This window comes from Lontra canadensis, unplaced genomic scaffold, assembly GCF_010015895.1.
Source record: "Lontra canadensis isolate GAN:19392208 unplaced genomic scaffold, GSC_riverotter_1.0 scaffold57, whole genome shotgun sequence".
In the NCBI taxonomy this organism is placed as follows: Eukaryota; Metazoa; Chordata; class Mammalia; order Carnivora; family Mustelidae; genus Lontra; species Lontra canadensis.
Window position 1 is genome coordinate 11525202 of NW_022631051.1, and position 27356 is coordinate 11552557.

Consider the following 27356-nt stretch of genomic DNA (forward strand, 5'->3'; position numbering starts at 1 on the left):
GCTGGGCATGCGCACTCGGCACCAGGTGTCCCAGTTCCCTTAGGCACGGCGCCCGCTTCCGGGGCGGGTCCGCGAGACCCGGAAGTAATTAGGGAGCTGGTTCGGGAAGTCGGAATTTGGATTGTTTGCCGTCGTTTCTCCGCACTCGCTAGTCCTGGCACTGCCAGCGCCGCTGCCGCCACCATGGGGAAGCGACAGCATCAGAAGGACAAGATGTAAGTTGAGCCGCAGCCGGAGCGGAGCCTCGCTCGGCCTCAGTGCCCGCCTGTCCCGCACTCCGCGCCGCCCTTCTTCCCTCTCTCAGAGCTGGTTCCCGGAGCGGCTCGTAAATGGCACTTCGTGCCGGCAGCCTCTGCCCCTTCCCCAGGCGGGGAATTATCCCCCGTACCCCCCACCCCCAGCGCCGAGGTCTCCCGGGCTCCCGGTTCTAACACGCCGTAGGTGCCGTCTTCTGAGCGTGGCCCTCCCACTGTCTTGGCGCTGGGCGAGCACGGGCCCCTCTGCACTCCCGAGCTCTGCTCCCGAATCAGCCCCTGCCTCTTCCGCACCTCCAGTCTCCCTGCATGCTGGTTCATCCGCCTACACTCATGTCCCGGAGTCTTGCAGTTTAAAACAAAACTAGTCGTGCCCCGTGCTCCCCTTCAGCTGCCACTGTGATTTGTTGTTTTTTCTTTCTCACAAGACGTGAAAGACTTGCGTCTGCTTGCTGTGTTCTGATGTCTTCTTGAAACTACTCCAGGCAGGCTTGACTCCCCAGCACTACTCGTGTCAGGATCCTAGTAACTTCTCTGTTGCTAAATCTAGTGATCAGTTCACAGTTCTCATTTTGTGGGGCTTCTCAACAGCCTGACACAGCTGACCACCTCACTCCTTCTGAACACCTTCTTTGGTATGTGGGACATCATATGCTGTTGGTTTTACATCTGCCTCAGTGGCGTCTCTATCCTCAGTCTCCTTTGCTGGATCCTTTTTCCTCTCCCAGAGTTCATACATCCATGCCCTCCACGTTTTTTCTTCCCTTAATGTTCTTTGTGATCTCCCCTCTTGGCAGTAGTCAGCTGCTTACTCAACATTTCCAGCTGGAGGTCTGATAGACATCTCAAATTTAATATGCTCCTCCTTCATCTCCCCTCTGTCAGTGGTCACACCGACATTGGGTTTCTTAGAAGTCTGGGAGTTAGCTTTGAGGCCTCTTTTCTGCGGCTCTCTCCTCCCCCTGTTCATCAGTAAATCTTTATGGCTCTTCCAGGAGCCACTTCTCACTCATCCAGCAACCGTCCGGTAGGAGGAGTTTATGCTCACTCGTCCTTGAACCATTGTAGTTGCCTTCTGATTGGTTTTCTGCTGCCTCTCTTGCTTGTCCCTCTCTACACAGGCTCCAGGGAAATGCTTTGAGGACTTACGTTAGTCATGCCAGGGCCTTACTCAAAACCCTCCAGCAGCTTTCCATACTGCTTAAAGCCAATCCTTAGCCCTTACCCGGCTTGTGGGGCCCTGCGTGATCTGACCACCACCCTTCTTCATCTGCTCCTGGATGCCCCTGTGTGCTTTTCTTCAGCGACTTCACCCTTTTCTGAAAACACAACAGCTTTTCCTATCTCGGGGCTTTTATATTTGATAAGCCTGCTTGGTCCCTCTACCTGGAAAGTTCTTCCCTCAGATCCTCACATGGCTAGTTCCTTTGCATCTTTAAGCCTTCTGTTAAATTCTGTTCATTTCCTTCAGAGGAAAGCAGGACTATTTGTATTTGCTTATTAGTTTGTGTATCTCTGTGTTCTGTTGTATTAACCACTATGTGTCTGACACATAGCAGGTGTTTTATAAGCGTTTGCTGAATGAGTGAAACGATTCAGTCATTGGTTACTTCCAGAGACTGTCCTCTTTATAAAGGGTGGTGGTAGTAAGATTCTCTTTCTCTTCTTCAGGTACATTACCTGTGCTGAATACACTCATTTCTATGGTGGCAAGAAACCAGGTAAGGCATGAAATCCTTCTGTTTCCCTTGGTGTGGATGTGTGTGTATGGGGGGGTTTGTTATTAAGTAATAATGGTCTTCACTACACAGTGAGACTGTAAAAGTTAACAATGAACAAGAACACAGAAAGTGTAGCAGACAGATGGGTTGAGAACACAGATAATTCACAAAAAAGAACACTGAACACATGAGAAAATTAATCTCGGTGAGGGTATATATATCTATATATATTTTTGTGACAGCATGCCTGAGAGCAACTGCAGGTGGGGGAAGGGGCAGAGAGAAAGAGAGAGAGAGACTCAAGCAGTCTCCATGCCGAGCACAGAGTGGACAAGGCCTTGATCTCATGACCCTGAGACCATGACGTGAGCCAAAATCAAGAGTCAGTTGCTTAGGGGCACCTGGGTGGCCTAGGGGTTAAGGCTCTGCCTTTAGTTCAGGTCATGATCTCAGGGTCCTGGGTTTTAGCCCCGCATCACAGTCTCTGCTCAGCAGGGAGCCTGCTTCCCCTCTCTCTATGCCTACTTGTCTGCCTACTTTTGATCTCTCTCTCTGTCAAATAAATAAATAAAATCTGTTAAAAAAAAAAAAAGTCAGATGCTTAACTGTGCCACCTAGTGATCACCTGTGGTGATATTTTTTGACATAAATAAACATTCTTTTTTCTGTCACCACCTAGTGATCACCTGTGGTGATATTTTTTGACATAAATAAACATTCTTTTTTCTGTCAAGTTAATAAAGAATGAAAAGAATGATAATACCCAAGTTATCAAGGCTGCATTAAAAAGAGCACATTCTCATTAATTGCTGATGGGGGTAAAACCAGCACAACTGTCTTGGAAAGCCAAGCCAGGCCCCACAACAATGTTGTGGGAGAAACCCAACCTCAGTGGCTTATTGCTCTAAATTTATTCTTGATATACTCCATGTGTTCTACCTATTGAAAGGTTTTGTTTGTTTGTTTTTAAGATTTTTATTTATTTTTTTGGAAGAGGGAACACAAACGGGGAGTGGGAGAGGGAGATGCAGGCTTCCTGCCAAGCAGGAAGCCTGAAGCGGGGCTCGTTCCCAGGACCCTGGGATCATGACCTGAGCCGAAGGCAGACACTTAACGACTGAGCCACCCAGGCGCCCCTATTGAAAGGTTTTTAACCCATACTAGTGTTAGTGTTTGCACTAGGTAGTTAACATGAACTTTTTCTTTTCTTTTTTTTTTTTTTTGAAAGATTTTATTTATTTATTTGACAGAGATCACAAGTAGGCAGAGAGGCAGGTAGAGAGAGAGAGGAGGAAGCAGGCTTCCCACTGAGCAGAGAGCCCGATGCGGGGCTCGATCCTAGGACCCTGAGATCATGACCTGAGCTGAAGGCAGAGGCTTTAACCACTGAGCCACCTAGGTGCCCCTACATGAACTTTTTCTTAACATGGGATTGAGCTGGTGGTAGGAACACATCCATGAAGTTATTTATAGAATAAGCTTTCTTTTATTTTCATCTTAAACAGATATCCCACAAGCCAATTTTCGTCGTTTACCTTTTGATCACTGCAGGTAAGAGTTTCGAGTGTTAATCTGTCCCTCCTACTTGTTTCCTGGTACTCGTTATTTGACAGTGAATCTGGTCTTTGGGGATGCATATGTGGGTTCCGTCTGTATTCCCCCACCTAGATCTTCCTTGAACTGAGAGAAGGTGACCTAAGAGTGATAAGAATTAATACTTAACTTTCTGCTCATTCTGTGTCTGTATGTTTATGCATTGTTTCTTTTAGCTTCTTTCTATCTTTCTAAGGTAAGTAGACTCTGTTGTTAAGCCTCTTTTACACTTGAGAGAGTCAGTATTTAAAAGTGGGAAGTCCCTCACTCTGGCGTCCCATCCAGAAAGTGATGCCACTGAGGCTTAAACCCAGTGGTCTGACTCCGGGCCCATGTCTTTCGTGCTTTACTTTTATTTTATTTATTTATTTATTTATTTATTTATTTATTTATTTTCTTAAAAGATTTTATTTATTTATTCAACAGAGAGAGATCACAAGTAGGCAGAGAGGCAGGCAGAGAGAGAGAGAGGAGGAAACAGGCTCCCCACCAAGGAGAGAGCCCGATGCGGGGCTCGATCCCAGGACCCTGGGATCATGACCTGAGCCGAAGGCAGAGGCTTTAACCCTCTGAGCCACCCAGGCGCCCCTCGTGCTTTACTTTTAGTCCAGGGTCTAAGTAGTAACAGCATCAGTAGTAGTCATGATACTGTGAACCCCTTCCCCCTTCCCTGGGAACACAGGTTACTGTTGGGGATGGGGAGAGACCCAAATGTAGACACTTCCAGATGCTTTTTCCCATCATGGTTGGTATGTGTATGAACAGAAGGTGGGTCTGCTGGAGAAGTGGGACTAGCATTAATGAACCCCAGACATGGGGGTTGGGGGGATGGTCCACTTGGGCCTCAGTTTCCCCAAGCTCAAGCTGTGATCATCCCTGGTCTGGACACATGCATTGTGGGTGTGGGTGTGTGTGTGTGTCCCGTTGGTTTCTGATTCCGTAGGTCATGATGGGCCTTGAGAACTGACAGAGCTCTCCTAGTGCTCTCAGACAGACACCACAGGGCAGTGAGCATGTAGGAAAGGCCAAGGGTACAGCCACTCGGTCTGCCCCAGGAGGATCCCATGTTGCTCAGGGAGGGTCCACAAGTGAGACCGAGGCCTCGTTGGTTGGATTTCTCCCCACGGATATTTGTCATCAGCCTCCTGGGAATCTGGTCTCATTCAGGGTGTGCATGAATGGATTTTATGGAAATACTTTCATCCTTGGTTTCCAGTTCCTCCAAGAGGTCTCTAAACTGTGTTTCATCCACTTTTTAACTACCTTGGGTTCTGGGTAAAAATGTGCTTTGAGAATATGCCCTTTGAGGCCCATTTTCAAGAAGATGCGTGGATGGTGTCTTGCCGTCTGGAGCTTGCTTTGACGTTGGACCCTGTTGTCCTCAGCCCCCAGCAGCAGCAGGATCACCACTGGGTTAGAGTAATAGGTTGGCCCAGAAAAGGAGGTGGTGAGGTTGTTCCTTGAGGGCTTTCTGGAGCAGCATCTGGGGAGGTGACCCTATCACTGCCAGGCTGGGGACTGACCTGTGCTGACCCAACTTAGAGATGACTGATTTACAAACAAGCCAGGTCAGCCGGGGCTCTTGATGGCTGGCGATGGAAACCCTGTGCAAGAGAAAAGGGTATTGGCTCGAGGAAGTTCACCAGGTATAACCTCCCTTCATCTGTGGGTTCTGCTTTTTACCCTCTACAAGGTGGTAGATGGCTTGTGGCAGTCTGGGTCTCTGCAGACCCATCTGCTCCCATATCTGTGTATTAGAACTTACCCAGGGCTCCTAGGGCACTTGCCTGAGTCACGTGCCTACCCCTTGGAAATGTGGGGGGGGATTGTGTGCACACTCTAAGCAGGAGTGGGCCCAGCACCCCCAGACCAGGATAGGCCCGCCAGAGTCTCTTGGGATGAGAGAGGGCAGCTCTCAGTAGAAGAGTGTGGCCTGCCTGCTATGTGAGGTTTTAGGGAGTGGAGTCTAGTCCTGCCCCCCCAAGGCCGCCTCCAGGAACTTGTTTTGGGCTCGAACATGTCAAATGACACAGCAGAGAGTGTGGGGAAAGAGAGGCTGCTGTTGCCCCAAGGTGCTCTCAGCACCTCTTGGGACCCTTGCCTTGTATTTATTGGTGTGTACAGGGAGCTTCTGAGGGGCAGGGATGTGGGGTTCACCTCTGAACCGACACCCAGCCCTGGCTGGGCAGAGGAGCCTTGGAATTGTTGGAGGGAAGAAGGAAGAAACAAAGGGAGAAGTCATGGGAGCCACTGTGTGACCTGGAGTGACTCTGCCCTTTTCTCAGTCTCTCTCTGCAGCCCTTCGTCTACCCGGTCTGCACCCCTGAGGGTGTCGTCTTCGACTTGCTGTGAGTTTTCCCTCGACTTTTGAGCTAACAAAGGGGGTGAGATTGTTGACACCCACTCGGGAAGGGGGTATGGAACCAGCTGGGGGGTTTGAGTCTTAGGCACTGCCAAGCCAGGCCACGCTGGGGTCTTGGCAGCCTCGGGAGTGTTGGGTGGCCTCTTGGGGACCCAGGAGACTTCCAGAGCTTCAGGGATGAGGCCATAGTGTTGTTGTGACCCCTGGGCAGGCAGCCTTGCCGGCAGGCACTACTGTCCCTGCCTGGGGTGGCATTGACCTCTCCCCATCCGGGGGTGGGGGCTCCTAGGGTTCTAATTGGCCTACCTATACCTGTTTTGGAATGTTAACAAACTTGAATACTTTTTGCTTTATGAAAGTAGAGCCATAATTTAGGTACACTTTCCCCGTACTGTGTTTTGAAGCATGGTGCTCAGTTTTATGTCCTAGCATAAACCAGCTTCTGTAAATTCTTTTTTTGTTTTAAAGATTTTATTTATTTGACAGACAGAGATCACAAGTAGGCAGAGAGAGAGAGAGGAGGAAGCAGGCTCCCTGCTGAGCAGAGAGCCCGATGCGGGGCTCGATCCCAGGACCCTGAGACCATGACCCAAGCCGAAAGCAGAGGCTTTAACCCACTGAGCCACCCAGGTGCCCCAGCTTCTGTAAATTCTTCATGCTTTAGTCTCTATTTAGAACATGTGGAAAATACTTCGAAGTTAAAGGAAAAATTTACCATAATAACACTATCCGGGATAACTGTAGTCAACATTTATACTCTTCTTTTTCCGTGAGTTTATTTGTGGTACGTGGTTGGGGTAGTACTGCGAAGACAGTTCTGAATCCGTTTTTCACCCAGTTGTGTCATTCAGAATTCTCTGGAAGCCTGACTTTTGGTGCTGGCCCAGTATTTCACTGTGTGGACGTATCAACATTTATGTTTATATTTTTTTGCTGCTTTGTGTTGTTTATCCATAACCACGATAAAAACGCTGGATATACGTTGAAACCCATGTATCCAGAAACACTCCTCACTTCCTTGGTCAAGGCAGGGGCTAGCAGAAGTGACTCGGAGCGAAGCCCATTTGCACCGCTCACCTGGACGCGGCCCTCGTGGATGTTGGGCTCGTCACCGGGCTGCACCTGGTCGCCTGGCTGACATTCTCTCTTCTCTTCCCTTCAGTAACATCGTCCCTTGGCTTAAGAAGTATGGGACCAACCCCAGCAACGGAGAGGTAGGTGGCCGGCATGAGTTTTTAAATAATGCCGATTGAACGCTATCCTCTCATCTGTCTTTTGTTCTGTGGTTTTTGTGTGCACATGAGAGCGGTAGAGGACGGTGCATGGGGCACCATGAGTGGGACTGTCCTCCCCTCTCTTCCCCACACTGTTCCTTTCTGGAAATGTTCCTTACATGTACGTGCGTGTGTACAAACGTCCATTTTCTTTCCTTGGGTCCTGATGCAGTCCCCCGCGTGAACCCCACTGTACCTTGCTTCCTCGCCCGTTGGGGTGTTGGAGATCTGAACGTCAGTGTGTAGAGCTGTTCCACGTTCTGTCGTGGCTGCACACGTCTTCTTGTGGGGCTATTGTGGCATGTTGGAAGTCACCTGCTGTTACAGTGGACAGCGACCACCCTGTGCCCATCTCTGGACACATATATGGGGGTCCTCCCAGGACTGCTGGGTCATGGGGAGGGTGTGTTTTCTGTTTCGGCAGCTACTGGCAAACTGTCTTCCAGAGAAGTGGCAAATGCCTGTTCCCCATACCCTCAATAACCACAAGGATCAAGTTTTTAGAAATTTTCTTTGCCTCAGGGTGAGAGCATTTAAAAAAACATTTTAAGATTTTACTTTTAAATAATCTCTACACCCAGTGCGGGCCTCGAACCCACAACCCTGAGATCAGAGTTGCATGCTCCACTGACTGAGCCAGCTAGGCGCCCCTCAATTGGTGTTTTTATCATGAGCAAGTTTAAGCAGCTCCTTCTCTGTCACACACACAGGCCCAGTGTCAGGAATTCTGTGCCACTTGGGAAAAGAGCCCCAGAGCCAAGTTCCAGTGTAGTCGCCTTTTCTGCCCCACACTGCGGGCCTCCATCATAAACCTGTGGGGCTGCTGCCTTTCCCATACTCTGGTGGTCCCTTTACTTCCTGGGGCCCTCTTGTTCCCTTACACTGAGGCACAGGCCCATTTCTTCAGTTCCGCAGCTGCAACAGGCAGGGCCTGGGAGCTGTCGGCTGTGGGAGGTGGGGGCACTCCCCGGCAGGGAGCCGGGGATGGGGGGTGAGGGCCTTGGGGAAGGGTGTTGGAGCAGCGCCGTTGAAGCTGAGACCTGGGGATGGTGGCAGATGGTCAGAGGCCATGTTAGGGAGGGCTTGAAGGCCCTGGGGGGAGTTTGGGTTTGTTCTGGGGGCGCTGGAAGCTGGACAGGGTTTCATGCAGAAGCATGTTGTGATCTGGCCTGTGTCTTTGTTTTATTTCAAAGAGTTTATTGATAGAGAGCACACAAGCAGACAGAGAGACGAAGCAGGCTCCCTGCCGAGCAGAAAGTCTGATTCAGGGCTTGATCCAAGGACCCTGAGATCATGACTTGAGCTGAAGGCAGACGCCTAACTGACTGAGTCACCCAGGCACCCCTGGCCTGCGTTTCGAAGGCTCAGTTTGGCTGTGGTGTAGGAAATAGGACTACAGGGAGGCAAGGTGGAAGGTGGGAAAGCAGCCAGGGGGCTGTGCCCTTGTCTGTGCAAGAGGTGCTGCGTGAACTTGGACCAGGATGGAGGCTGAGGAGGGGGCACAGAGAGACTGGACCCATGGTTGTTGTTACAGATGGACCTGTGGGCCTCGTGGGGCTGTCACATGAGGGTCTCTGTTTCTCTGGGGCTGGGGAGAGCCCAGTAGGAGCCTTTTAGTGCAGTCCCATCTTGGGAGGACTGGGTCACTTACATCCTGTGCCAGGGATGCCTGGGACAGGCAGGTGGAACTGGGTGATCCAGCCTGTGCTTGGTGTTCCAGGCCAGTGGGCCTTCAGCAGGAAGGTCTATCCCTTTGAAGCAGAACCCTGAGCGGCAGGAGGGATTTGGGTGCATGGAATGGGGCAGGCAGTTGGGGTGGAGATGGGATGAGGAGGGCCAGCAGGGAGGGTAGGGACTTCTGTGGGACCTTGGAGGACAGTTGACACCAGGGGGAGGTATTTGAGGCCGAGAGGTTTTTCACCTCATGAAATATGGCCTTTGTGAGGAGGAATAGCGGGCTGGGCGAGGCGGCCGGTTCTGGCACCATGGAGCCGAGAGCTGGCCGGAGCCAGGGGGTTGGAGCCCATCTGCTAAGATGAGGCCCTTCCCCGAAGGGGAAGACAGCAAGCTGGCTGAGGCCTGATCAGATCTGTGATGGAGACCCTGGCGGCCATGCAAGGTGGAGGCCACCTTCAGGGAGGCCCAGGAGGACCTGGGTGCTGTGAGGCTTGAGGGGGAGGTTAGTGAGGGGGCGAGCAGTGTGAACGGTGTCCTGGTTGCTAGCCTAGGACAGGTGAAATGTCACTGGTTCATTACTTAGCTGAGGTCTTGTTACCTGATTCCTAGAGGCCCTTCTGTGCTGTCTGGGCTCCTCTGGCCCTTGTGACAGAGTGTAGGGTGCCGTTGGCCCCTCGGATCAGGTGGGTGGCTCACCAGCGGTCCTTCCCTGCCCTTGGAAGAAAGGGGGTTAGACTTGGGGGGGTCGTGCTTTCTGGGCCCAGCCACCCAGAGCCTGTGAGTTTTTTTCTCAGATGGTTGAGGTGGTGCTTGTGCCCTGGTCTCTAGAAGAAGAGCGTGCTCCCTCAGGTGTCTGCTGTGTTCTTCCTCACTTTTTGTCATCCAGAAGCGTGACTAGGCAGTGTTTTCCTGTGAGGCCTTCTGCTGAGAAGCCCCGGTGGGCTTCCACGGGCTTCCTGTGGGGTCTGTGCTGCCTGCCTGTGCCCCGTGATTGGCTTGTGCTCGGGGTTCATTGCCTTCCCTGACATGAGTGTCACGTCTGAGCAGGCGAGTCTGCAGGGCTCATCCACAGCCAAGGCTCCGTGCTCTGAGCTCCCAGTGGTGGCTTTCCGCCTCCACCCTACCCCTGGACCGCTTCAGGTCTCCTTGTCCCTGCTTGTCGTCATGGCCTCGGTCTCCTTCCCCATGGATATTGTCATTTGGTTGGGTCTAGGGCACTTTTTGTTTCGGGCTTTTTGATTCACGGGTGCTCTTTAGGGTCCCAAAACATGTAGCTGCTCTGGGCTCGGCCTCTGGCCAGGCCTAACGTGGCAGCTAAACCAAGGGCAGTTCACCAGGAGCTGGCTTGGCCCATGTCACTTCCCGGGGACCCAGGAGGAGCATGTTGTGTGCAGGATCATGTACCCAGACTGCCTGGGCCTGAAGCAGGATGGGAGCAGCCTGGGAGTGAGTACCCCGTTGCTGAATGCTCACTGCACTGGTGGCGGGGCGGGGGCAGTTGAGTGGCCACCGCAGGAATGAAACCAGCCGTGGAGGAGCGGGTGAGGGCTGGCCACTGCAGGAGGACGAGGACATGGGGGCCTGGCCCTGGGTGGCCTGCCCAGCATCTCCTCTGTGGCTCGGTTAGGCAGGGCTGGGCTGGGCTGGCACAGGAGTGGCCAGGCGCCACTGGGATGTGGGCTCTCAGTTAGGTGCTCCGGGGCACCTTCTTGTGGTCTCTCTGTAGTCCCCTTCTCTTGCTCCAATCCAAGCCCCCCACACCTTGGGGCAGCTCTTTTCTTCTGGCTGCCTGGACCTTGTTTTATTGTAAAGTCGCCGATAGAAGAGGTAAAACTACGGATGGCGCAGGAACTTTGAAAACTAGAGGATCCCATCACAGTCACTCCACACGTGGGGGTATTAATTCCTCCCTCCCTCAACAAACTAGTCTTAATGCAGAACAGCAGGGCCACGCTCGTGTACTCCCCAGCTAGGTGAAGAAGTAACATTTATTTGTTTGTTTATTTTAAGATTTTATTTGTTTGTTTGACAGAGACACTGCGAGAGAGGGAACACAAGCAGGGAGAGCGGGAGAGGGAGAAGCAGGCTTCCCGCTGGGCAGGGAGCCTAATGCGGGGTTCCATCCCAGGACCCTGGGATCATGACCTGAGCCGAAGGCAGACATTTAACCGACTGAGTCACCCAGGCGCCCCCGTAACATTCTTTTTTTTTTTAATTTTTATTTATTTTTAAAATTTCTTTTCAGCGTACCAGAATTCAGTTTATTGTTATTATTTTTAAGATCTTATTTATTTATTTGACACAGAGAGAGAGATCACAAGTAGGTAGAGAGGTAGGCAGAGAGAGAAGGGTAAGGGGAAGCAGGCTCCCTGCTGAGCAGAGAGCCCGATGCGGGGCTCGATCCCAGGACCCTGAGACTATGACCTGAGCTGAAAGCAGAGGCCTAACCCACAGAGCCACCCAGGCGCCCCCAGAATTTATTGTTTCTGTACCACACCCAGTGTTCCATGCAGTACGTGCCCTCCATAATAACCCACCACCAGGCTCACCTAGCCTCCCATGCCCCACCCCTCCAAATCCCTCAGATTGTTTTTCAGAGTCCATAGTCTCTCATGGTAACATTCATTTTTAACTTCAGAAGTAGTCAGTACATCAGGGCTCACAATAAAAATGTGTCAGCATTTGAGAAGTATAAAACACACCTCCACTCTCGGCCTCTAGGCAGGGGTTGCCCTGTGAGCAGGTCAGTGTGCTCCTCAGTGGCTGAGGGTTCCGTGGGGCAGCCTCTCTTACCCATGTGACTGCTGGGTCTCAGGGCCCTCAGGGCGGCCCCTGTGGCTCTCCTCTTGTCTGCTGCTGTGAGGGCTCTGCGTGCTCAGAGACCTTGCCCATCTCTCTGCCTCACCCATCCTCATAGGCCCGGCATTTCTTCACATCAGCCACTTGCTCCTTATTAATTATTAATTTTTCTTCCAGAAACTGGACGGGAGGTCCCTGATCAGGCTGAACTTTGCAAAGAACAAGGAAGGTGAGAGATCCATTTTACAGCCATTTCAAAGACTGTGCTCGGACCCCAGCGCCCCTGCCTCTCACCACATTTTCTGCAGAATCCATCATTCTCCTCTGATCAAGCCGGATACTTAATTTTTCTTTTTCTAAAAGATTTTATTTATGTATTTGTGTTTGTGTGAGAGAGAGAGAGTGACCGCACAAGCAGGGAGAGGCAGAGGCAGAGGGAGAAGCGGGCTCCATGCCAAGCAGGGAGCCTGACATGGGGCTCGATCCCAGGACCCTGGGATCATGACCTGACCCAAATGCAGCTGCTTAACAGACTAAGCGACCTAGGCACCCCTTAATTTTTCAAATATGTAGGGGCGCCTTGGCTGACTCAGTCAGTGGAGCACACAGCTCTTGATCTCGGGGATGTGAGTTCAGGCCCCACCTTGGCAGTAAAGATTACTGAAAATAATAGAATGGTTGAAGTGGCAAAGGTTATGTGTATTTTGCCCCAATTTAAAAAAAAGATGTAATATAATTTTTCCTTAAAGGTCCAGATGGTTTAAAGCTGGGGAGGGGGGAGGGGGTAAAATGTTGAGTTTTGGGCACTGCTTTTCACAAGGGCAGTGGGGGCTGTGAGGGTTGCTGATGGCCTTTGTGTGGACATTTGGGCCCTGTGGGCATGGACCCTGTTTAGCTGCGACCCTGCAAGAGCTGCTCAGAGGCCCAGGGCAGGTGGGGGTGGGGGTGTGTTGGGTTTGCTGGGGACTTCTTTGGCTGGGCTTCTCCTCACCGCTGGTTGTGAAGCCCCATGCCAGCCCAGGGATCCTGCTTCCCAGCTCTCCACACCCTCCGCTGTTCTTGTCAGATACCAGAGCTGAGGTGCTTCCCCGTGGGCTCCGACCTTGCTCTTGGCTCTTTGTGGGCCTGGCACAGTTCTCGCAGGCCATGCAGGTGCCATGGCTGAGGTTGTTGTGAGCGCTCAGTGGGTGCGTGCATCCCAGGGAAGATGCTGGGGCCTGACATGCCCGTCTTGCCCCAAAGCCTGGCCCAGAGTAGGTGCCGGCTCACTGTAAATGAGGGTATGGCCTCGACCAAACCGGAGCACGGCGCTTTGTGGATGGCCTGGGGACTCAGAGCTCCATGATGATAGATAAGCACTGCAGACCTCCTGCTCAGAGCTCCGAGCTCTGAGGACCTCGGAGATCCACTGACTCAGAGGCCCACTATGTGTCTCATTCAGCACGTATTTACTGAGTGCCTGCCAGGTGCAGAGAGCAAAACAGGCCACATCCCTCCTGGAGTAAAAGGAGCTTACATTATGGTGAGGAAGGAAACTGGACAACGGTTCATCATAGTGTCAGATGCTGCTTCTGCCAGCAACCAAAGATAGGGAGCGGGGAGGTGAGGGAGTCACAGCGAGACATACTGACGGGGTTTGTGTGGAAATCCAATGAGACAGGAGGTGTGAGGGGATGTGGGGATAAGCATTTCAGGCAGAGGGCACAGCCAGTGCAAGGGCCCTGAGGAGGCCTCTATTGCTGGGACAGTGTTGGGGTGGAAGCAGGGAGCTACGGTTGGAGGGGTCCAGGGTGGGGATGGTGCAGAGCAGTCATGCAGGACATGGGCACCCACAGGACTCCCAGCTGCCAGCCAGAGAGGAGAGATAAGATCTGACCATCCGACCATTCGCCTGGTTTTATTGTTTTAACATTTCGACCAGCCAGCACCTCTTTGTTTTTTTTTTTTAAAGTAGGCTCGAGGGGCCCCTGGGTGGCTCTGTGGGTTAAGTTTCTGCCTTCAGCTCAGGTCATGATCTCAGGGTCCTGGGATTGAGCCCCACATCGGGCTCTCTGCTCAGCAGGGAGCCTGCTCCTACCTCCCGCCTGCCTCTCTGCCTGCTCGTGATCTCTCTCTGCCAAATAAATAAATAAAATCCTTTAAAAAAAAAAAAAAAAAAGTAGGCTCCATACCCAGCATGGAGCTCAGTGCAGGGCTAGAACTCATAGCACTAAGATCAAGACCTGAGCTGAGATCAAGAGTTGGATGCTTGGAGCACCTGGGTGGCTCAGTTAGCTAAGAATCTGCCTTTGGTTCAGGTCATGATCTCAGGGTCCTGGGATCAAGCCCCGCATTGGGCTCCCTGCCCTGCAGAGAGCCTGCTTTTCTCTCTCCCTCTGCCTGCCACTCTCCCTGCTTATGCTCTCTCTCTGTCAAATAAATGAATAAAATCTTTAAAAACAAAACAGAGTTGGATGTCTAACCGACTGAGCCACCTAGGTGCCCCTTTTGCTTTGTTGTTGTTTTTAAAGATGTGTTTGAGAGCGAGTGCGAGCACAGGCATGTGCATGTGTGTGAGGAGGAGGAGGGCAGAAGGAGAGGAGGAGAGAGAATCCTCAAGCAGACTCCACGCTGAGCACAGAGCCTGCCATGGTGCTCAATTCAAGGACGCTGGGACCGTGACCTGAGTCGAAGTCAAGAGTTGAACGCTTAACCAACTGAGCCACCCAGGCCCCCTTTTGGCTTTGTTTTTATTTTATTTTATTTTCTTAAAATATTTATTTATTTGAGAGAGAAAGAGAATGAGAGAGAGCGAGCATGAGAGAGAGAAGGTCAGAGGGAGAAGCAGACCCCTGGCTGAGCAGGGATCCTGATATGGGACTCAATTCCGGGACTCCAGGATCATGACCTGGAGCTGAAGGCAGTCGCTCAACCAATTGAGCCACCCGGGCGCCTCTTTGGCTTTGCTTTTAATTGGAAACTCCAGACAAATGAAAGTAGAATTAGTACGGTGATCCCTGCTCCGTAGCCATCACCCAGTTCAGTTCCTGTCCACTCAGAGCTGTGTGGTTTTATCTGTGCTCCCGTGTGGCACCTGCTTAGGTAATTTTGAAGCAAATACCAGATACTGTGTCATTTCATGCTTAAGTGCTTCAGTGTATATGTCTAAACGATAAGGACTTAAAAAGTCATCATAGTACCATCATCACACCTAAACACTTAACAGGAATTCTTTAGTATCAGATATCCAGCTTATGGTCAAAATTCTGGAATGTTTTCGTAATCTTTTTCTTCTAGTTTTCAAATCAAGATTTTTTAGAAGCCCACACAAATCTGTGTGCTTGCTGTGTCCTGAGTCTCAATCTGTAAATATCCTACCCCCTTTTCCTGCAGTGTATTTGTTGGGACTTACTTGAACGGGCTTCCTGGCTGCCTGGTGCAGAGCTGGCAAGGCAGGGGCAGGGAGGGCAGTGGGAGTTTGTTGCAATAATGCAGGCAAGGGTACAGGGGGTTGGGGAATGTGGCAAGGTGTGAGATGGAGGAGGAGACCAGGGTAGTGGCTGCTAGCAGTAGGCTGATGGCATAGACGCCTTCAAGGAAGGCCGTGCGGGGCTTGGGTTTTGTAGGACGATTAGGAATTTCCCACTGGGATTGGAGCCGGGACTTGAGCAGCTGACTGTCTGTGGGTCTCTGTTCTGGGCCTGCTGACACAGGGTTCTGTGTCCTCCCTTGCTTTGACCTCGGCCCTTTCTCCGACTGGTTTTGTATGTGCCTTCTTTCTAGGAAAGTACCACTGCCCAGTGCTGTTTACCGTGTTCACCAACAACACCCACATTGTAGCTGTCAGGACCACCGGCAATGTCTACACCTACGAGGTGGGTTCTTGGGAACCATGTCGCCTGTAGGCTCTTGAGGGGTGTGGCTCAGGGCAACCCTGGGCTGGTGCTGAGGTTGCCCCGGGCACCCTGGGCACAGCCTGTCTCCGTGGAGCCTACATTCTGAGAGCCACGGGTGCAGTCAAGAAGAGGTGTGCCCTTCCTGTGGCCTCCAGATCTGAAACCTGAGGGTTGGTTTTGTACCCCAGGGGTCCGCCCCGCAGTCCTTGTCTTCATTGATCAGGCCTTGGGAGAGAACCTGTGCTCTGAGGGCAGGCCCAGGGCTGAGGGGAGCATTGAGCACCCACAGCCCCACCTCCTGCTGGAGTCCCCAAGAGGAGCAGACGCAAGCTGGTGGGCAGGCGTGGGGGTGGGGAGGCCCCGATCCCCACCCCCCTAAGCGTGCTGCTCCGGGTGGACTGGCACAGGGTACCACAGCAGTCGCCATGGCACCATGTTGCAGGGAAGCCCTCTCTGAGCTGTTTTCCCATCTGTCCCTGGCTGTGGGCAGGGTCTGGGTGGCCAGTGCTGCCCTAGAGGCTCTGGGGGTCACTGCTGCCCACAGAGCACAGATTTGGCTTGAGGGGCTTGGTAGAGCTGCAAGGCCGGCCTTGTAGAGCCCGTTTGCTGATGTCTGCTGTGTGTCGCATCTCAGCAAGGCTCCTTCAGTGAGCCTTGCTGAGATGGCAGATTCTAGTCTCTGCGGCTCAGCTGGCTCCACCCTCTGTGGTGGGGGGGTACACGGTCATGCTATCCTTTCCCTCCCCCCTGGAATGGCATTGGCACCTGGGTGAGCTCCTGGCTCCCAGGGCCAGGGTTGGGGCAGGCACCCTAACAGCGGGCTCCCTCCTGGCTGCAGGCAGTGGAACAGTTAAATATCAAGGCCAAGAACTTCCGAGACCTGCTGACGGACGAGCCCTTCTCTCGGCAGGACATCATCACCCTTCAGGTGGGCATCCCTTTGCCACTGCTCTTCTGAGGGTGGACCTCGATGCCCTCTGCCAATCCCACCTCCCCGCACAGGCTCTGGGCATGCCTGGTTGAGGTTTCCCAGCTGTCCCTCACTGCTGGCAGTGCCCCCAGCTCCAGCACCCCTGCTCTCTATCCGCCTGGCCCTTTGCACTGCCGCTTCTGTCTGGCTCTCACATCTCTCTTCCAATGTCTGTCCTTGCTGTGCCAGGGTAGCTCATCTCTGCCCCCAAAGCCATCTCCATATCCAGGTGGGAGAGGATGGGCTGGTATGTGTCCTACTCCAGTGTTGAGCAGAGGACGTGCCTCTAGGTGTCAGCCCTGAGTGGGCTCCTGAAAGACCTGGACTTAGAAACTCTGGGGGTGGCCTCATGGGCCATTCCCATCCTTGACTTATCCATCCTCATCAGAGGTCCATGCATGCTCCCTCCCACGGGGTGGGCCCGAGGTGCTGCAGGCTCTATGTCTGGCAGCTGGGCTGAAGGGAGCGGTGAGGGTGTGTGTGTGGGAGGCCTAAGTTGGCTGCCTCATGTCTGCCCTCACCCCCTAGATGAACGTCCATCCATGCTCATCGGCCGTATGCCGGGGAGAATGGGACACAGTGTGCCAGTGTCTGTCCACTCCCCTGCCCACCCCTGCTCTTGGCCCTGTTCTGGCAGAGCCCGCTCCTGACCGCAGGTGCCCTCCATTCCCTGCTTGACACCCCAGATCTCCATGGTGCCCCTGCCTCTCTCTTTCCCAGCCTATGCCCCTGGGGCCACCCAGCTGTCCTTTGTTGCCCGGCTCACTCTGCTGCGTGTGTTCTTTTTGCTGCAGGACCCCACCAATTTGGACAAATTCAACGTCTCCGATTTCTTTCATGTGAAGAATAACATGAAGATGACAGATCCTGGTAAGTACAAGCGCAGCTGGCTTCGGTGCCAGGGGTTTGGGTGAAATAGGTCCGTGCCCTCTGGGTAAAGCCCTCACCTTGCTGGGGGCAGGAGCATCCAGGAGTCTTTCTTGAGCCCAGACTGGCCGATGCTTCCTTCTGTGCCAACATTGGCACGACCGCACTCACCCACACCCGCTCACACGGGGCATGATGTGGGGAGTCCCAGCTGGGGCCCATATGCTTGGTGCCCACTGCCACATATGGTGGAGGCCTAGGCCCCACCTCCTCCCCACTCAGGACTCTGCCTCAGGCCCCCTTAGGCCATGTCCTCTCCCAAGTCTTCCCCTTGCTCCTTAGAAATTGTCTCTGTTCCCACTTCAGGGACAGGTCATGAGTGCAGGCTACTGGGTCCCTCTGGCATGGAGGCAGGTCCTGGGAGGGTAAGGGGTGACTGTGGGCAGGGCATGGCTAGGGACAGAGTCCAGAGTAGACCACAGTGGAAACTGCCTGTGGGCGGGCTCTCTTGCCACCCTTAAGAGCTGTTGCCTCGCATTCTTCCCCGCCCGCCTCCCCTGCGTCGTGGCCCCCAGGAGTCACTGTGTGGGGGCTCGGCTTACTTGCCTGCATCCTGTTCCAGACTTCTGCTGTTGCAGCTGGCTCTGGCCTCTTGTCCCTGTCGCACCTGTCTGGGGACATCACTGGGGGATCGTCTGAGCAGGGTCACTGTGCTGTTTTGTAGATGAAGAAAAGGCCAAACAGGACCCATCTTATTATTTAAAAAATACGAATGCCGAGACCCGTGAGACGTTGCAGGAGCTCTACAAGGAGTTCAAAGGGGACGAGGTCCTGGCGGCCACCATGAAGGTCCCCGAGAAGAAGAAAGTGGACAAGCTGAACGCCGTGAGTAAGCAGAGGGCTACATAGCCGCCAGCGCAGCCGGCCTGCCCATCTCAGCCCCTCAGAGAGGTCCTGGGGGACGGGGCTCATGGGGGCCCTGCGATACCTTTGGAGGGTGGTGGCTGGGACCCCTCAAGAGCCCAGCTGCCCCTTGGGGGCCCAAAGGTGGCCTGCACTGAGGCTGGGCCTCAGGAGGCTGGGGGTGGCTGGTGCATATGCTGGGGGCCCACGGGGTTTGTGTCTCACGCTGGCCCAAGCTCGGCAGCCTGGAGCAGATAGTCTGGGTGGACCTCTGCCTGATTACCACGTGACGCTGCAGCCTCAGGACAGCAGGGAAGGGACAGCCCCTGGGATGTAGTCACTGCCCTGCGGAGCAGGTCACTTGTTGCCCAGAGGAAGCCCAGGGAGAGACTGCAGGGTTTCAGGGGACCATGGTGCTGAGGGGAGGGGACAGCTGGTGCCCACCGCCTGGGCCTCTGCCTGGGTGTCACGTTTGCTTTTCATGACACCCACTTTTGGCTCCAAGGCCCCCAGTTGGCAGTGATGGTGACAGGATTTGTGCCCTGGCCTGTCAGGCCCCAAAGCTGCTTGTTCCCCTGTTCAGGCAGGGCTCCAGGGGATAAGGGAGGGAGGGCTCTGAGGCTCCCTCAGAGAATTAGCCTGGAAAACTCACAAGAGAGAAGGAAGTTTGTTGTTCACGATCCCATCCCTCTAAAACAACAGTGCTTAGCATTTTGGTGTATTTCTTTCTGACAGGGAGAAATGCCTTTTTTTTTTTCTCTTCTCTGACTCTGATAAAAATGTTTTTAACATATTGGGGCTTATTTTTCCCTGATTGAGAAAGCAGTGTGTTTACTCTAGGAAATTGAAACCTTTGAAAAGGAACTAGCGTCCCTCGTACTGTGAACCCCAGCAGTGACTGGTTCCTAGTTCTGTCCAGGGTCTCAGTTACCATGAGAGCCTTGGCCACCTGGGTCTCAGCCTCCTGGCCGGTCAGGGCCCTCTGTTGCACATGCCCCCGGTCAGTCCCTGCACTCCCTGAGCCCTTAGAGAAAGAGCCAGGCCCCCCAGAAGTCCCTGCTGGGCTCTGTGGGAGGCCGCCAGGGACAGCTTCTTGGAGGAAGGGCACTGAGGGGACCCCGAGAGATGGGATCCTGGCCTTCCAGCTTCCCGGGACGCTGCTCATGGGCCACCTGGTTTTCTCTGCAGGCGCACTATTCCACCGGGAAGGTCAGCGCCTCCTTTACCTCCACTGCCATGGTTCCGGAGACCACACATGAAGCAGGTAGCTGCCCTTGCCTGTCCGTCCCCAGCAGGCTGCCTCACAGCGGCCAAGGGTGGGCATCCTGCCCCTGCACCCTGTGACGTGCCATCATGCCTGGCCTTCGTGGGTGCTTAGGCAGCTCTGGTGTGGTTAGGTTCTGGTGTGGTTAGGCAGTGACAGGCCTTTTCTACAAGTGGGGGGGGGGCGCAGAGGCTGCAGTGGAGGCCCAGTTGGGGGGTAGGAGGTCCTCCCTCCACCCACCGGGGTTGTCCTGTCTTGAGCCTACGTCCCACCTTGGCACTGGCCCCACACCTCTTCCTCTCGTGTTTTCGGCCTATCTGGCTCCCACTGTCCCCTTCCTTCCCAATGACATCCCATTCCAGGCTTTTCCAGGCTCTCCCACCTTAACTGCCGAGCCCCGCCATATCCCCCCGGCCCCGAGACTCACCCAGTCCTGTGGCTGGGGTGCCGTGAGCCCGTGCTTGGCCAGGGCCAATCCTTGGGCTCCCCCCAGACCTGGTGTGGGTAGGGGTTGTTGCCCCAGCTGGAGGGCAGCACGGACCCAAGGCCTCGGTTTGCAGCCGCCATTGATGAGGATGTGCTGCGCTACCAGTTTGTGAAGAAGAAGGGCTACGTGCGCCTGCACACCAACAAGGGCGACCTCAATCTGGAGCTGCACTGCGACATGGTGCGTGTGGCTGTCCCCGCCAGGGTCCGCATGCCTGCCCAGCTTTTCAGTCCGTAGTCACGCCTGTATGCGCTTGTGGGAGAACAAATGTTCCACCTGCCCCCTTGAAGGCCCAGTGCCCGCACTCCCCTCCCCAGAAGGGACCCTGGGAGCCGCGCATGGTGCTTCCTGGGCCCGTGTTTTGGCTGGGGCATGCGTACTCATCCCACAAAAGGGGTCAGGTTCCACGCGTGCACATCCCCCCTGCCCCCCCACTTGCTCAGGTGTCTCTTGGTGGCCCTCACTCAGGGTCATGGCAGGTGCATGTGTCCTGTCATTCAGCCTCACGGTGCTGCTTTACCGGGTCTGGCCTGGGCAGCTGACCGGCCCCCCTGCCTGATACGGGCCCTGGGTGGTGCTTGCGATCCTCCCACGGGCTGCTGCTCACCTCACGGAGGCATCTGGGCTATTGTGTAGACGCCGAAGACCTGTGAAAACTTTATCAAGCTCTGCAAGAAGCAGTACTATGACGGCACCATCTTCCACAGGTCCATCCGGAACTTTGTGGTGAGTGGCGGGGGTCCGCGCTGGCCGCAGACCTGCGCCCCCGTGAGGGCCGTAGGGCTCCTGGCCAGGGCAAGGGCTACGGGGACTGCTGAGAGTCGTACCTGTGAGCCCCTTCTCCCCGGGCGGGGAGTGTGCAGACTGACCCCTGTGAGTCCCCAGCCCGGCTATGCTGGGCTCGTGCAGAGAGCTGGCCCGGGAAGGCTGTGTCCTCATCAGGCGCTCAGTCGCCCTCAGGCCTGCCGGGCAGGTGGGGAGCGAGCGGAGGGCCGGGTGGGGCTTCGGGCTCCTGGGGCAGAGCTTGCTGACTGGCCTTGCTTCCTCTCACAGATCCAGGGGGGTGACCCCACCGGCACAGGCACAGGTTGGTACCGGTGCGCGGGCTTCCCCGGCTGCTCTGTAGGCCTTATGGTGGGGTGGGGAGGGTAGTTGGGTGGGGGCTGTGCTACCAAGAGTTCCAGATGTGGAATCTGATAGGACAGCCACTAGCCAGCCTGAGGGGCGACCTTAGTCGCATCCCTCGTTTTTTTTTTTTTTGAGATGGTTGCACGGCCTGGATGGGCTGGAGAGGCCATGCGGTGCCTCCTGGCTGCTCTGGAGCCCCCTCTGGGTCCATAGGCTCCAAGGGCCCAGGCAGTGTCCTCACCCGGTGTGGTGTGAGTGGGCATGACCTGTGCTCTCACCCTGTCCTCCTTGTCCTAGGGGTCCAGCCCCATGCAGGAATCTGAGGGGCCTGGGGGCTGGAGGTGGGGGGGGGCTCCGTGGGGAGATGGTGATGAGGTTCCCTCAGAGCAGGGCTTCCCCCTGGAGTACTCAGCAGGGCCCCTCGGGACTCAGCGCACATCTGTGGAGCTGGGCTTCATCCACTGGCCACATTTGGCCGGAACCCAGGCATTGCTGCTGCTAGCCTTGCCGCTTCCTCCTGCAGGTGGGGAGTCGTACTGGGGAAAGCCCTTCAAAGACGAGTTCCGGCCCAACCTCTCGCACACGGGCCGGGGCATCCTCAGCATGGCCAACTCAGGTCCCAACGCCAACAAGTCTCAGTTGTGAGTCAGTGGGCACCTGTGGGTGGGTCCTCCCTCTCAGCTTTGCCCTCCAGGGCGTGCTCCACCCGAATCCTGCCCAGAAAGTGGGCAGCGCCCTGGGGGAGAGGACCCCCATCCCCCCAACCCCATCCCCGTGTGTGTGCATGCACCCACGAAGGAATAAGCCTGGGTGGTTGCTCAGAGGCCCAGGGAGGCTGTGGGAGGCAGCAGATGCTGGCTCCGGCCACAGAGAGGGGGTGGCCCAGGACATGGAGTGCTGGAAGTCCGGGCCTGGGTGGCCCTGTGTCCTGATGGACAGGCAGGAGGTGAGGGCCCCACAGGAGTGAGTGTGGGGAGGGGAGCGGCCAGACCCAGCCTGGGAGGGGCAGGAGTGGAGGCAGGACAGTTTTCCAGAGGAGCCTCATGCCACGGAGCGGGCAGGACAGGGGAGATCTGTCTGTGCAACATGGGGCCCGGTGACAGGTGATGGTGGCATCAGCGGTGGGGGGGAGGGCCCTTCCTGCACATTTGATGGGATTCCCCTGCAGCACTGTCCCGTTGGGTGGAATGGGGGTGCCCAGCCAACCAGAGTTCTCTTGATCTGTCTGTCCTTCGCTCTCTGGGAGCTGTAGTTCACCTGAGTTCCATTATTTCTGATTTTAAAAACTTCTTTGATTTCTGCTTGTTCTTTGTCAACTCTTTGCTCTTTGCTCACTTTTTTTGAGGAGGTTTGTATTTTTCTTCAGAGCTTTTTAGATTAGGCATCTGTTTTCCAGATACTTTTTCCAGGTATTCCCAGTTGGAAGAATCATCCATAGTATTTTAAAATATACAGTATATATTCTGAGCCACCCAGGTGCCCCTTATTTGGTATTTTTTTTTTTTTTAAAGATTTTATTTATTTATTTGACAGACAGAGATCACAAGTAGGCAGAGAGGCAGGCAGAGAGAGAGGAAGGGAAGCAGGCTCCCTGTTGAGCAGAGAGCCCGATGCGGGACTCGATCCCAGGACCCTGAGATCATGACCTGAGCCGAAGGCAGCGGCTTAACCCACTGAGCCACCCAGGCGCCCTTATTTGGTATTTTAAAATCAAAATTCTTTTCCAGTTCAGTTGCTCATATAAAATCTATTTTTGGGGGCACCTGGGTGGCTCAGTAGGTTAAGCATCTGTGTTAGCACAGGTCATGATCCAGGGTCCTGGGATAGAGTTCTGTGTCAGGCTGCCTACTCAGCGGGGAGCCTGCTTCTCCCTCTCCCTGCCTCTCCCTTGCGTGTGTGCCCACACACACTCTCTCAAACAGATAAAATTTTTTTATTTTATTTTTTTAAAAAATATTTTATTTATTTATTTGACAGAGATCACAAGTAGGCAGAGAGACAGGCAGAGAGAGAGGGGGAAGCAGGCTCCCTGCCGAGCAGAGAGCCCGATGTGGGGCTCCATCCCAGGACCCTGGGATCATGACCTGAGCCAAAGGCAGAGGCTTTAACCCGCTGAGCCACCCAGGTGCCCCCAGATAAAATCTTTTTTTAAAAAAAGTTGATTTTATATCTAACTACTTTATTTGAATAGTTTATTAAGAGTGTCCTGGGTTAGGGCACCTGGGTGGCTCAGTCAGTTAAGTGCCTGCCTTTGCCTCAGGTCATGATCCTAGGGTCCTGGGGTCAAATCCCACATAGGGCTCCCTGCTCATCGGGGAACCTGCTTCTCCTGCCTGTTTCTGTCCCTGCTTGTGTGCACTCGCTCATTCTCTCTCTCTGACAAATAAATAAAACATATATAAAAAAAAAAAGCGTCCTGGGTTTCCTAGATATTCAGCATTCATCAGCTCAAGGTGTTGTTGCTCTTCCGGGGAGAACACTAGTTCCCTCACGGTTGGGCCTGTAAGGACAGCACGTGGGCATCCCGCTCTCAGGTTCCATGCTGTTTTGCCATCTGATCAAATTTGTTGCCGGCCCGACTCTTTGGGAGAGGCTGTGTTTCCAGAGGCTTTTCTCTTAGCATCTGTTACTACGATCAGACCATTTCCTTTTTCTTCTGGAATCTGTGGACAGAAGCGCTGGGTTGACCAGCTTGGCTTATCACTGTTTTGTCCTGGAGGGCAGCTGGGCTGGTCGGGCCTGAGGCCCAGCGTGAACCGCCTGGGGTGGTTTAGCTCACGTCCGGTCTGCTTGGTGAGGTAACATGCCAGGGACAGCTTTTGCGGATCCTTCAGGCTGACTCCTCAGTTTGGGTTCCACTTTGAGGGCCATCTGGGTCGCTGCTATTGTGCCAGAATGGAACTGATTTGTCTCCAGATTTCCAGACTTCTGCGGCATCTCCCTGTCCGTCACTGTGTCAGCATTCCCGCTCTCCTTAATGGTTTACAGAAGGCTTTCCTGTTTTTATTTTATGCGATTTTCTTCTGTTTCCATCTTCGCTGGCTTCCTCCTGTTTCTCTCCTCTCCCAAGCCACCATCTTGCTCGCCGCCGCTGCAGACGTCCGAGGCTGTGCATGCTGACGGCTCGTGCTTCCACTTCACGGTCTTCTCAGGTTATAGAACGAATTGTAGACTTGACTTCCTTTCTGGTATATCTTTGTTTGCCCTGTCATTGCTTTTCTTTCCTCCTTTTTCCTTCAGGACTATTTCATTCCCTTACAAGCTTCCTGACCTGTCTTAGCAATGCATGGCCAAGACCCACTTGATGGTCAGAGCTCAGGTCTGCACAGTTGTGGGTGTTGATGTCTGTGGAGACTTGCCTGCTGGCCGAGTCTGGTCAGGCCTGGTCGGCTCTGAAGGGGTGTTGACCCTGGTGGAATGGGCTTCGGCTTCTGTCCCTTGCTTGACTGTGCGTGCCATGGGCTGTCGGGGATGTGGGTAACATGGTGTCCCAGGAGGGCTCTCTGGCCTAAAACTGCTCCTCCAGAGACCCCGCCCCAGAAGGCTTCTCTCTCCATCTCTTCTTGGGCCTCTTCTTCCATGCTTTTACCTGGAGCGTTCCAGATTCTTGAGGTCTTAGGGGTGTCTTTTTAATGGCACACACCTAGATTTGGGGTTATTTTAATTCAAACTGACAGTCGTAGGTGTATACTTAACTTTCCAGTCAGTATCTGTATTTTCTATTATCTTAATTTGTACTTCCTGGTTTACCCCCCCCCCTTTTTTTTTAAGATTTTATTTATTTGACAGAGACAGAGACAGCGAGAGAGGGAACACAAGCAGGGGCAGAGAGAGAGGGAGAAGCAGGCTTCCTGCTGAGCAGGGAGCCGGATGTGGGGCTTGATCCCATGACCTTTGGATCATGACCTGAGCCAAAGGCAGATGCTTAACTGACTGAGCGAGCCACCCAGGCACGCGTGGTTTCCCCCTTTTTTTAAAAATATTTTTCATTTCTTCCTTTTCTCTTTCACCTGATTTGGAAGTTATGTGTCACTTTTGGCTTTAAGTAGATTTATTTAAAGTCTGTAGTTACCACTTAATCTCTCTTCCTCCCTCGCAGACAAACCCTGCCTGTGCCATCCCCTCAGCCCAGCCAGCTCACATGTTCGTATAGTTGGATATTTAAATTTCACTCATTTTTACACCAAATTAGATTTGAAAATTTACTAGGTCAGCATTTATGGGTGTTTACCCACATTCCTCAGGGTCTCTACTCCCTTTTTTGTCCGTCTCCTCTCTTCCAGTTCAGAGTCCCTTCATCTTCACGTGCTGTCACAGTGGGATGGTCTCTGGTGTCCAGTCTCCCTTTCCACCCCCCTCGGACCCCTCCCAGCAGCCTCTGCCTGCAGGTTCTGGCAGTGTCTGTCTGCCAGAAGTTGGCTGCAGCCCGATCTGGCCTTTCCCAGGCCTTCTCCTGGGGAACCGGGATTCTGGTCCCCTCAGTGGCCTTGGCTGATGGCCTCCCCCAACCAGGCACATGTGGGGTCCATGCATACAAGTGAAGCACCAGCTTCCCAGAGCTGCTTTTGGGGTATAGGGATGCCTAGTGGGTGCCCAGAAGCCTTGGGGGCCAAGCAGGCTGGGTGGGGAAGCTCACAGGCTCTTCCTAATTTCCCCTCCTCCTCACCCAGCTTTATCACCTTTCGATCCTGTGCGTACCTGGACAAGAAGCACACCATCTTCGGGCGGTAAGAGGATGGGGGTGCTGATGTGGGTGGGCTCCTTTCTCAGTGGGACCCTCTCACTGCCTTTCCCCATGCCCGGCCCAGTGCTCATTTGGTCTCACGACCATCACTGCTGAGGTCACGGCCACGCAGAAGTGGGGACTCGGGCCTTTTCTGTTAGCCAAGGGATGGCTGGCTCTGCGGACCTGCCGGCTGAGGGGAGGGCCACTCTGGCCCCTTCTGGCCAGCTGCCCTATCCAGACTTGCCCCCGACTTGGTTCCCCTCCCCAGGTCATGCCCCCATCCATGCAGCCCTTCTCAGGCCCATCTTCTGCCCCTCTTCTTGCCATGCTTTTGGGGGTATCCTGCCCTGGAGCACATTCAGAGGTACCCCTGTTCCTTGGCTGCAGGGTTGTTGGGGGCTTTGACACGCTGACAGCCATGGAGAACGTGGAGAGTGACCCCAAAACCGACCGCCCTAAGGTACGTGCCAAGGGAGACTGGGGGAACTGCTGCTCAGGATGGGCACGGGGCAGGCGGGTTTGGAGGGGCCTGCAGCCTCCCACCGCCCGCTCACTTGTCTCCCTCTGCTGCTAGGAGGAGATCCGCATCGACTCCACCACCGTGTTTGTGGACCCCTACGAGGAGGCCGATGCTCAGGTGAGGAGGCCGCCAGGCCGGTGGGGGGCTGCAGGAACCCCACCCAGCCTGCGGGGCTCCGAGCCAGCTGTTGCCCTGCTCCATCCCAGATTGCTGAGGAACGGAAGAAGACGCAGCTCGAGGAGGCGGCCCCAGAAAGTGCTATAAAAACTCAACAGCCCAAGGCGGGGAGCCAAGGCCCCCAGACGTACCGCCAGGGGGTGGGCAAGTACATCAACCCAGCAGCCACGTGAGTGCAGTGAGGGTGCTCGTCCCGTTTGCGGGGTGCTCTCCTAGCTTCCCAGTGCCCACGGTTAGAGCCCATCCGTGGCGAGAGAACCGGACACTGGCAGGGAGCAGGTGCCGTGGGGGGCCGCTGTGCAGGCTGGAGCTCAAGGACTCGGGGTTGGGCGGGGGGGGGGGGATATGTGACTGTGCGACCTCACACTGAGCAGGCGCTGTGGGTGTGCGTGGGCTCCCAGCGCAGGGGACTCGTCTACACCCAGCAGCTCAAGCACTTCTCCTCTTCCCAGGAAACGGGCAGCAGAGGAAGAGCCCTCAACCAGCACAGCTGTCCCTGCAGCCAAGAAAAAGCCCAGCCGAGGCTTTGGGGACTTCAGCTCCTGGTAGGAGCAGGTCTGCCCCTCTGGAGCCCTAGAGGGCCTCAGGGCTTGGGGGCCTGTATCCACACCACAGAGTTCTCTGCCTTTCTGACTACAGCTCACTAAAGCTCCTGCTTGTTGCAGGAGTCCCCTTTCTTGGCCCTGGGAGTCCACGGGCCTTCCCCGCCTTCACTCGGTTCAGTGGCCCGACCCTCTTCCCAGGCCGGGGCCAAGCCCG

General features: G+C 54.4%; 1 protein-coding gene across 2 annotated transcripts; it reads left to right on the forward strand.

Annotated features, from left to right (window-relative positions):
• The first annotated feature begins 101 nt into the window (after window positions 1–101).
• On the forward strand, window positions 102–27356 carry PPIL2 (peptidylprolyl isomerase like 2). Of its 2 annotated transcripts, XM_032875985.1 has the most exons (21): window positions 102–215; window positions 1926–1975; window positions 3481–3526; window positions 5854–5916; window positions 7093–7144; window positions 11858–11909; window positions 15443–15534; window positions 16394–16483; window positions 17320–17395; window positions 18117–18277; window positions 19484–19559; window positions 20120–20226; window positions 20683–20772; window positions 21100–21133; window positions 21698–21815; window positions 25845–25901; window positions 26288–26360; window positions 26475–26537; window positions 26627–26766; window positions 26870–26876; window positions 27061–27356. In XM_032875985.1, the coding sequence occupies exons 1-21, from the start codon at window positions 184–186 to the stop codon at window positions 27172–27174; spliced, it is 1593 nt and encodes a 530-aa protein (XP_032731876.1). In that variant the 5' UTR covers window positions 102–183; the 3' UTR covers window positions 27175–27356. The 2 variants fall into 2 exon arrangements, with proteins under 2 accessions (XP_032731876.1, XP_032731874.1); XM_032875983.1 differs by lacking the exon at window positions 26870–26876 and having other exon boundaries at window positions 27050–27356.